The sequence below is a fragment of the Rhea americana genome, unplaced genomic scaffold (genome assembly GCF_003343005.1).
Source record: "Rhea americana isolate MKP2758 unplaced genomic scaffold, rheAme1 scaffold_274, whole genome shotgun sequence".
NCBI classification, from domain to species: Eukaryota; Metazoa; Chordata; class Aves; order Rheiformes; family Rheidae; genus Rhea; species Rhea americana.
Window position 1 is genome coordinate 918,801 of NW_028186395.1, and position 10,228 is coordinate 929,028.

The 10,228-nt window shown below is 54.5% G+C and overlaps 1 protein-coding gene across 1 annotated transcript; it reads left to right on the top strand.

Moving 5' to 3' along the window:
• The first annotated feature begins 1,437 nt into the window (after positions 1–1,437).
• On the top strand, positions 1,438–6,427 carry LOC146593966 (caspase-1-like). Its single transcript, XM_085308394.1, has 9 exons — positions 1,438–1,541; positions 2,287–2,559; positions 2,895–3,031; positions 3,256–3,432; positions 3,660–3,894; positions 4,021–4,173; positions 5,167–5,276; positions 5,627–5,732; positions 6,012–6,427. Exons 1-8 carry the CDS (start codon positions 1,535–1,537, stop codon positions 5,717–5,719), a joined length of 1,185 nt encoding a protein of 394 aa, XP_085164520.1. The 5' UTR covers positions 1,438–1,534; the 3' UTR covers positions 5,720–5,732; positions 6,012–6,427.
• Positions 6,428–10,228: the final 3,801 nt, after the last annotated feature.

Here is a 10,228-nt window from a genome sequence, read left to right on the forward strand (position 1 = left end):
CCCCCGCCCGGCCCGCTCACCGCCCCCGGCCTCCACAGCCGCGCAGCGCCGGGGAGCGGCGGCTCCGGGCCGGGTCGGAGGCGGCCCCGGTGCGCACTCAGCCGCTCTTGGCAGGCGGGTCCGGAGGCTGCGGGCGGCYCTGTCGCCACAGGCGGAGCCCTTGGGGCCCCGAGCGGGAGTGGGGCCCGGCTCGGTGCCGGGCTGCTGCGCGCGTAACCGGGCCGGGGCSGCAGCTGGGACAGTGCCCGGCGCTGCTCCCCTGGCCCTGCCTGGGCCGTGGTACCGCAGCCCGCCCTCAGAAGCCCAAATACGGGGGAGCGTGCCCGAAGGATGTTTCCAAGTATATTATTTAGAGTTTATTTAGACTTAATTAAAAGATACTGCATCTTCCCAATGTAACTTAATGCCTGCGTGTTTTACCCGTAAGCACCGCCGTGTTCAGCCTTTGGCAGCTGGTACGCCGCATGCTTAGCTGCGGTTTGCTGCTTTTACCTCCAAAGGGGCTCGGTGTCCAGTCCCTCTTTGCCACAACGTTTCCCTRTGGTTTCCCATCTGCAATGTTATTTCTGCTTTTTGTGCTGAGGTTCACGGTACGCTTGACCTGTCTGACTAAATGGCCAATCACRTGAAAATGTATTTCTGAATGCAGTGACCATCCGTTCTCACGACTGTCACCCCCGCTCCACTAACATATTTACAGGGCAGCCTCAGGCTTTCTTACGGTCTGGACGCTGCGTCTCGGACGGGCTCCCCTCCACCCCAAGCACCTGCAGGATGGCGTTGGGCTGCCCTGGAGCAGGAGCGGGGCCAGCCTACGTTTAGGTGGATGATGAAGCTGAAGAGTGCCTTCTCCTGTTTGGCACCTGGACTGTGCAGCGCCAGCTTCGCTCAGCCCCAGGCAGGTTTGGAGGGTTGCTGCCSTAGCCTGGAAGTGAGCGTGCAAAGGGGATGTCGGTCCTTCGGCGAGAGGACGGCCACGTCTGCCCGGCCCTGGGGCCATGAGCTGAGATCGGAGCCGCTTCTGCTTGTACAGGCAGCCCCTCTGCCAAGGGCACGGCGTTGGCAGCTCTCGCCAGGTCTCCTGCCATGAGTGCCTGCTGCCCCAGTGCTCCAGCACCTGCCCCATCACACTGCTGACCATGCGTGGGACAGCGTGTTGAGGCCTTCTGCCTCTCTGACCTACYGTATGCCCAGCTCTGAACAGGGCAAGGAAGGCTGGAGGCTCCCCTTCGTCTGCAGTACGTGATAGGTGGCACGGCCAGGGCAAACTAAACATATTTAGGAGGAAACTTGCTGAGAAAGTGCAGGATAAAATTGGASTGTTTCTGCTTGGCTGCAAAGGGCCATGGGGCTCACAGACATGTGCTAGACCAAGTAGGACGCACAGGGGCTTGGCTGGGGTATAGCAGTTGGCCCAGGCATGGGGCCAAGCGGGGAGGCAGGAAGTGAACATACGATTAACTTRCTTTCATTTTTGCCTTGCAGGGGAAACGGCAGCTCAGGCTGTCCCCCAGGTACCACACGCTGARGAGTGATGGCAGGTAAGTGAGAGCTTAGTAGCAGGATGGGGGCCCACTAGGGTGCTGCTCACCCTGGCCAGCCYGAGGCACAGGGAGAGGCAGGGGCAGGGCAGGACAGAGAACAGGACAGGGCARGGAAACCTCTGCTTGCAGGCTGTGGCCTGTGGCAGGGACAGCCACAGGGTCCCTGGGGGGCTTTGTTCTGCTGTTTGGGGATAGGGGAGGTCAGTGATGGAGGGAGAAGCACTTGGGRTGGGAGATGGGGGAGAGGAGCACCCAAGGTGAGCAACTGGGGGAGGGAGAGCAACCAGAGTGCGTGATAGGRAAGGGTGAGATCCTGGGGTGGGTGATAGGGGAGGGAAGCACCCAGGACAGCACYCACGCTGAATGACAGGGGTGAGGACAGCACCAGAGTGCAGGATAGGGAGGGAGGAGCACCCAGGGTGGGCAATGGGGCAGCAGCACCCTGGGGTGGGAAATGGGGGAGAGACAGCACTGGGGCTGGGAAGATGGCAGAGGGGGTGCACCCCAGGGAGCACTGGRGATGGACAGTTGCGGGAGGGAGAGMRCCCTGGGGTAGGTGATGGAGCAGCAGCACCAGGGGTGGGCCATAGGGAAGAGGGATCACCCAGGGGAGCAACTGAGGTGGGCGATGGCAACAATGCCCTGGAACAGAGCACTGGGGAGGGAGCAGCACTGGTGRTGGGTAATGGGATGGCCAGAGCTGTGGCATGGGAGGTCCTGTGCTGATGGGGCTGCCTTGCAGACAGGAAGCTCCTAGAGGTGCGGACAGCCTTCGTGGAGCGCGTGGGAAAGCCTGTGATCTCTGGGCTCCTGGACGACCTGCTAGACCAGCGGGTCCTGAGCTCTGAGGAGGTGGACACTGTGCAGGACCAGTACACGCTGCGTGCTGACAAGGCCCGCTGCCTAATTGACAGTGTGCGCCTGAAGGGTCACAAGGCCAGCAAGATCTTCATTGAGAGCCTCAGGCAGCGTGATGGCCTCTTGGCAGAGGAGCTGGGTATGGGTGCTGGCTTGGGTAAGTGGTGCAGGGTCACAGCCTGCCCTGGATCTTCCTGCTGGGATTTGTCAGGCCCTGGACTTGCTGACRTTCCCTCTGCCACCTGCTGGGGTGCCAGAGGGAGGCCTGGCCCTGACAGGGTGATTGGGAGTCCCCAGTGTTACTGTGCTGGGGCACTGATTCCCCCTTGGTGCTCCCTTTGGTGGCAGTTGCCCCTGTGGGGCTGAATAAGGACTCCTGAGGGGCAGAGCTCAGCTCCACTTGCCTGTGCACTCGCTCCCTGTTGTGTGCAGGGACAGTCCCCTTCTGCTGCAGCCCCTTCCTGGTATAACTGCAGGGCTTTGTGCTTCCAGGGCTCCCTGGCATGCAGTTGGCTTTCCCCAGTGCTGATGTCATCCCTGGGCCCCCCACCGGTATCCAGGGCCAGCAGTGGATCCAGCAGTGCTCTCTGAGCGAGTACCAGCGCATCTGTGAGGCAGAAGGAAACCAGGTGCTGTAGGTGTGGGAGAGGAGGGCTAGGAGTATGGCCCCACACCCCACAAGAGAGGCAAGGGCTGCCAAGGGGAGCCAGGGCCCTCRTTGTCCCAGGAGTAGGGCAAGAGCTTTGGGGAGATGCCCTGGGAGCACAGAGTTGTGGGTGCTGAGCTGATATGCTCCCAAGAAACCCCTTCTACACCCACTCACAGCTGAGCCCAAGTCTCTCCCTACWTACAGATCTATCCCATTTACCTGCCACTGGAGAAACGAACCCGCAGGGCCTTGCTCATTTGCAACATTGAGTTTGAGTACTTGAGCAAGAGGAGTGGGGCTGAAAAAGATGTAGAAGGGATGACAAAGCTACTGGAAGGATTGGGCTACAAGGTGGAAATTCACCTCAACTTAACTTCCAAGGTAAAGTATTGCACAAAGCAGCCAGCACTTGGCCCCGGAACAATGCAGAGGCCCTTGCCTGTGTTGTTGGCAGGGGGACGGAGGATGGACCTGCCAGCGGGCAATCTCAGACACCACAGGAACACCCCTGTCACCAGGGGCAGTGGCTCCTGGTCACAGGTGGTGCCTGGGTCTCTGCACATCTRGCTGTAGGTCACTGATGCTTCTACCTTCCTGCTTGTCTGTAGGAGATGACTGAGGTCTTGAAGTATTTTGCCAGCTGCAAGGAACATCGGAACTCTGACAGCACATTCCTAGTGCTCATGTCCCATGGAGTCAGAGCTGGGCTCTGTGGGACCAAGAGCAGAAACAGGAACACAGACATCCTTTCCCTCGATACCATCTATGAGACCTTCAACAACAAGCACTGCCAGGCACTGCTGCACAAACCCAAAGTGCTCATCGTCCAGGCCTGCCGGGGAGGTGAGTCTCAAGTGTAAGGGGAAYGTGAAGTGAGTGAGCAGGCTAGGCTCTACCTGGGCAGGTGAGCCCTTGGTGCGGGATGGGAATGGAAGGCCCCATCACTGAYAGGCAGTCCTGCTTTTCTAGAGAAAGCTGGGTCTGTGCTGGTGAGAGACTCTGACATCCCCGAGGTGACTGATCCCAGCTTGGCTCCCACAACCACTGCAGGGCTGGAAAGTGATGCAATCCATGAAGTCCACCTGGAGAGTGATTTTGCCTGTTTACATTCCTCCACCCCTGGTAACCAGTTCCCAGAGATTTGTTCCAGCTATGGGGGAGGGAAATTGGGAGGACGGGGGCTCCTGTTCCTGACACCACAGGCCTCCTGCACACACCTCCTCCTTGGGGCAGGTTGGCTGAGTTTCCCTTCTGTATGGTGCTCTGGTGTGTGCTGTTCAGACAATGCTCCAGTGACAGCTGGAGAAGGCAGCATCTCCTCAATGCCATGTTACACAGCTGCTCCAGGATGCCCACAGATTCCTCCCAGTGACAGCAGCACCACATCCAGGCTTTTGTGTCCTCCTGATGCTGCCTTAGCTGACAGCTATTCTTCCACATCCATTGGARCACCCTCACACCCAAATGACAGGATGCGCTCCAAAGAGGTGCTCTCCAAAGAGGAAAGCTGTCCTGCCTCCTTTCCTTGCCCCCGTCAGGACCTCCCCACTGACTCTACCTGGACTCCTTCCCAAGTAAATTTATCTTATCACARTGGTTGGCAGAAGGGGAAGGAGGAATAATCTCCCTTAGTGATCAGCTGGGTTGCAGATGGCTCCAAGCCATACCAGCCTGGCACCTGGCATGCATTAGGAACGTGGATGGGAGCAAGGAAAGGAGAGATGGGTCAAGAAAATTGCACATCACATTTAGCTTCCCTAGGATGCCCTAAACCATCCTTTTCCCATTCTTTGGCCTGTGTGTCAGATGAACTGAACATAATGATCTCAGAGGTTTCCCCTGCCATAGCCCTATGTCCTTTCCAGAGCCATTGTAGTCCCTATGCTCATGGCAACAGCCCCATCTCTTGGGCTCTCCTCAGCCTATGACTCCTTCATCCCTGGTAGCAATCCCCCTTCCTTCCCACTGTCCCAGACTTAGTGGGAGCCCTCTGCCACCTTGGCCCAGGTGCTCAGAGCAAAGTGAAATCACTGTACTGCTCTGCCTCCGCCTTTCCCTCTAGTGTTAGACACTTGCAGTGGGAGGTATGACACCTAATGCCTTCTGTCTCCTCAGATACTGCTGCCTGGAGAAGCCCCCAAACTGGCTCTGTTTTCATCCAAAATCTGATAGCGCAATTTAGAAACTATGCCTGTAACAGCCACTTGCGTGAGATCTTCCAAAAGGTGAGATTTTGTTGTTAAATGYGCGTTCCAGTAGATGTAGCCATGCTAATGGTCAGAATTACTGCTTTGGGAACAGAGCTCTAGCCAGGGTAGGCAATTTCTCCGCAGGCCCCTAAGGAGCAGGCTGTATCAGAAAGGCCAGTTTGACCTGGAAAATCAGCTTGATCTCCAGATGCATCAGAATTCTGCCACATGGTGGGCACACAAGGGACTGGAGTGTTGGCACAGTCTACAGCATCCCTCCCAGCATCAGACACATTCTTGGGGATGCCCTACTCCTGATTCCACACACTGTTTCTGTGCTGGAAATGGAGCTGCTCTCATCTTCCCCACACTCTCTCTCACCTCAGGTCCAACAGTCCTTTGACAAATTTCCTCAGCAGTTGCCAGCAGAAGAGCGAACTACGCTGATCAAAAAGTTCTACCTCTTTCCAGGCCACTGATCTCCTTCCATTGGTGAGTTATCTTTATCTAACACCTCTGTAGAAGCCTTTTGTCTGTGCACCAAACAACATCCTTGCCAGCAGGGATGAGCTGAGGGGATTCTCCAGCACACCTGGGCTCCTGACCACATGGCTCTGGCTGTATATCCAAAGGGCTTGTGTGCTTGTAGCAGGAACCAAGCAGTGGCCTGACTCTCTCCATTTCCAAGCTGGGTATTTAAAAGACAGATGCTAAGGGAAGGGTTTCAGTAGCCCATAACTCAGTAGTTTCTCTGATTTGTATTCTTAACAGCTAAAAAATGAGACATGCACAGACAGAAAGTGTTTGAATTTGGTGGTAACAGAGTGGAAGACATATGCTCAAGGTGAACACAGCCCTGCTCCAGAAAAATGCAATTCTTCAGAGAATTGAAAAGAGGAAAGGCCAAACCCAGCTTTTCATCTGCAAAGTTCAGCCCCCAGCAAGGCGCTACACAGRACAGCCTGCCTTCTCTACAGTGAATCACCAAACGAATGACTTCTACCTGCTTCTGCTAAATGACAAGAATATTCCTCAAATAAAATTGTCCTCGGTCTCCTCACTTTCCCAAACAGAACACACTCTTGTTAGGGAACAGCAAAAATATCTGGCACCASAACACAAAACGCAAAGCTGGTTAATGTATCTCCTAACCGTTCTCAAATAAAGCTTCCAATGCAAGCATGTCATCAGATGTGACAGATACTATCCTTCGCTCCCAGTGCCACATCCTTGTCTCCAAATTTACCTATTGTCTAATAGAGAGATTTTCACAGCAGATTGCACCTCTCCTCTGCCTTTAGCCTTTGCTGGGCTGGTGATCATTACAGCTGGCAGTAGTTGCTGGTATTTCACCTTCTCCTGGGACACCAGGCAGGAAATCAAAATCAGAGAAAGCTTGAGGAGGAGGGGATGACTGTGTTCGGGGCTGGATAAGCAGACATGTTCCCTGAGGCTGGGCTCCTGGAAACAGACTGCTCAGTGCCTGTCTGTTTCCCCTGCATGCTGGCAGGACAACATCTCCTCTTGTTTTCTCCATTTCCTCCAATACCTCATTGAAGTGCACAGCTGCCAGAGGACAGACCAGACAGCCACGTCATCCCCTGAAGCTGTGTATGTGTTAGGGATTGTCCATTCTAGCTCAGAGGGCAGCAGAGATACCTTCTGCCCTCCTTTCCTTGTGCATTTCAGACAGAAGAAGTACACAGAAGGTGGAAGAGGGGACAGGCTACTTGGGAGAATTATAGGAATGCAGTCACAGTATGTAGAGATGCGGCGAGGAAGGCCAAGGCCCAGTTGGAATTGAGTCTGGTAAGGGATGTTAAGGACAACAGGAAAGGCTTCAAATACATCAGTAGGAAGAGGATTGGGGAAAACGTGGGCCCACTACTGAAYAGGGCGAGGGCCCTGGTGACAAGGAATACAGAGAAGGCAGAGTTACTGAATGCCTTCTGTGCTTCAGTCTTCACGGCTAAGGCCAGCCTTCAAGAATCCCAGAGCCTGGAGGCAAGGAATAAAGGCTGGAGAAAGGAAGATTTTCCTTTGGTTGAGGAGGATAGTATTAGAGATCTTCTGGGCAAGCTTGACATCCATAAATCCATGGGCCCTGATGGGATGCACCCATGGGTACTGAGGGAGCTGGCGGATGTTGTTGCCAGGCTGCTCTCCATCGTCTTTAAAAGGTCCTGGAGAACTGGAGAGGTGCCTGAGGACTGGAAGAAAGCCAATGTCACTCCAGTCTTCAAAAAGGGCAAGAAGGAGGAGTCAGGCAACTATAGGCTGGTCAGCCTCACCTCCTTCCCTGGAAAGGGGATGGAACAGCTCATTCTGGATGTCATCTCCAGGCATATGGAAGAAAAGAAGGTGATCAGGAGTAGTCAGCATGGATTCACCAAGGGGAAATCCTGCTTAACCAATCTGATAGCCTTCTATGATGGAATGACTGGCTGGGTAGATGAAGGAAGAGCAGTGGACGTTGTGTACCTTGACTTCAGCAAGGCTTTTCACACTGTCTCCCATAACATCCTCCTAGATAAGCTCATGAAGTGTGGGTTAGACAAGTGGACAGGGAGGTGGACTGAGAACTGGCTGAATGGCAGAGCTCAGAGGGTTGTCATAAGTGGCGTGGAGTCTAGTTGGAGGCCTGTGGCTAGTGGAGTCCCCCTGGGCTCAGTACTGGGTCCCATCCTGTCATCAATGACCTGGACAAGGGGACAGAGTGCCTCCTCAGCAAGTTTGCTGATGATACCAAGGCTGGGAGGAGTGGCTGATACAGCTGAGGACTGTGCTGCCATTCAGAGAGACCTGGACAGGTTGGAGAGCTGGGCGGAGAGGAACCTCAGGAGGTTCAACAAGGGCAAGTGCAGAGTCCTGCAACGGGGGAAAAATAACCCTATGCACCAGTACAGGCTGGGGGCTGACCTTCTGGAGAGCATCTCTGCAGAGAAGGACCTGGGAGTGCTGGTGGATGACAAGTTGACCATGAGCCAGAAATGTGCCCTTGTGGCCAAGAAGGTCAATGGTATGCTGGGGTGCCTTAGGAAGAGTGTTGCCAGCAGGTCGAGGGAGGTGATCCTGCCCCTCTACTCAGCCCTGGGGAGGCCTCATCTCAAGTACTGTGTCCAGTTCTGGGCTCCCCAGTACAAGAGAGACATGGAGCTAGTGGAGAGAGTCCAGCATAGGGCTACAAAGATGATCAGAGGGCTGGAGCATCTGCCCTATGGGGAATGGTTGCAAGAGCTGGGCCTGTTTAGCCTGGGGAAGAGAAGACTGAGGGGGGATCTTATCAATGTGGGTAAGTACCTGAAGGGAGGGTGAAGGGAGTACCTGTCAAGGGGATGGGGACAAATCTTTTCAGTTGTCCCATGTGACAGGACAAGAGGAAATGGGCACAAACTGAACCAKAGAAAGTTCTGCCTGATTATGAGGAGTTTCYTCACTGTGAGAGTGACAGAGCACTGGGACAGGTTGCCCAGAGAGGTTGTGAAGTCTCCTTCTCTRGAGATCTTCAAGGCCYRYCTGGATGCAACCCTGTCTAACATGCTGTAGGTGACSCTGCTGAGCAGGGAGATTGGACTAGATGATCTCCAGAGGTCCCTTCCAACCTTACCGATTCTATGATTCTATGATTTCCAGCCTTTGCCCTGGATCTACGTGTTCTCCAGTTCTGCATCTCCTTAGGCTGAGCCTGCTGTYTATGGCTGCTCTCACTGCAGGGTAAAAGCCTGTTACATAAAAGGCCTTTACATCCTACTCACGCACCTGCTTTTGGAAAGAACAAAAAGGCAAAACCTGCCCTCAGGCAGAAACCCCAAGGGATTTGAGCACTTGTCCCAAGCCCAAAGCAGGAAGTTGGGTGTCCGTGTTCCYGCTATTCTCTCCTTGCAACACCCCCTTGCAGCCTTAAAACATCTCCCTGCTCAAGAGGCAGCTTCCACAGTCGCCAGTCTTCCCTCTGGCATCCCCTTGGACAGCAGAACTCACGGCATTAGTGCCTTGGCTGCTGCTAGCTTGAGACACCTCTTGCTCTCCTGCACCACAGGCTTCACCCTATCTTTCTAGGCAGCCCAGAGCCAAAGACTGGTTCTTTTGTTCCTCGTGTCCTATGTGCAGATCAGACAGGAAAACCAAACTCCAAGCAAGCACTCTGAAGTGGGGGAAAAGACCTCTCTAGTTTCACTGATAACAGTACTCAGCTGCTTTCCTCTATGAATTTGTCCACTGAAGAGGCTGGTCCCTGGGGCTAGCTCTAAGAGAGGAGTGTGCCATTAACCATGCTTCTCACCCTGGAGTGAGACACTGATTCCCCTTCCTTTGCTGAGGAATCATTGCCACTAACTTTATCCTTTAACCTCTGAGCTCGCATGTGTTTTTATAAATTGCAGACTGCACACCTCCTCTCAATTCCTACTCTGTTCAGTCCTTTCATGCACCCGCGGCCAGGGTCTGTCCTTGACCATTGCACTGGACCGTGGTAGGCCTCAGGCAGCCAGGTGGGCTCCCCATCTAGACTTCATCCTACACTTCCCCAGGCTGCTGAACACGGCCGCCTCCTGCAACAATTGCTCTCAGCCAGCAGCTGAGCTGAGGCATGTTCAGTGTGCACAGGGAAACACAAAGAGTGCAGAAAGCCCCCAGATTGCATTTGCTTTCCTAGTGATGTCACCRTGGCCCTTTCTGAAACCTGGGCACAGCAAGGTCACAGTGCTGGGCTTTGATCCCTGGACAAACAGCGAGGGTCTCTCCATGCTACGTTTTCTCTCACAGGATGAGATGCTTCAGAGGAACGCATAGAAAGTATGTGTTTCCCTCTAGGAGCCCTGAAAGATCCTTAAATTTGCATTTTGCATGTGATGCTCCCAGAGCCTGGTGTGTTATGGGCCCAGTCAGCTCCCACTGCTGTCTCCTCATGTAAGCAAGATCCCATTTCCTGTGCCTAGCACCTTCCCGTGCTAGCACCTTCCTTATCCTCCATGGCCACATCCAGACTC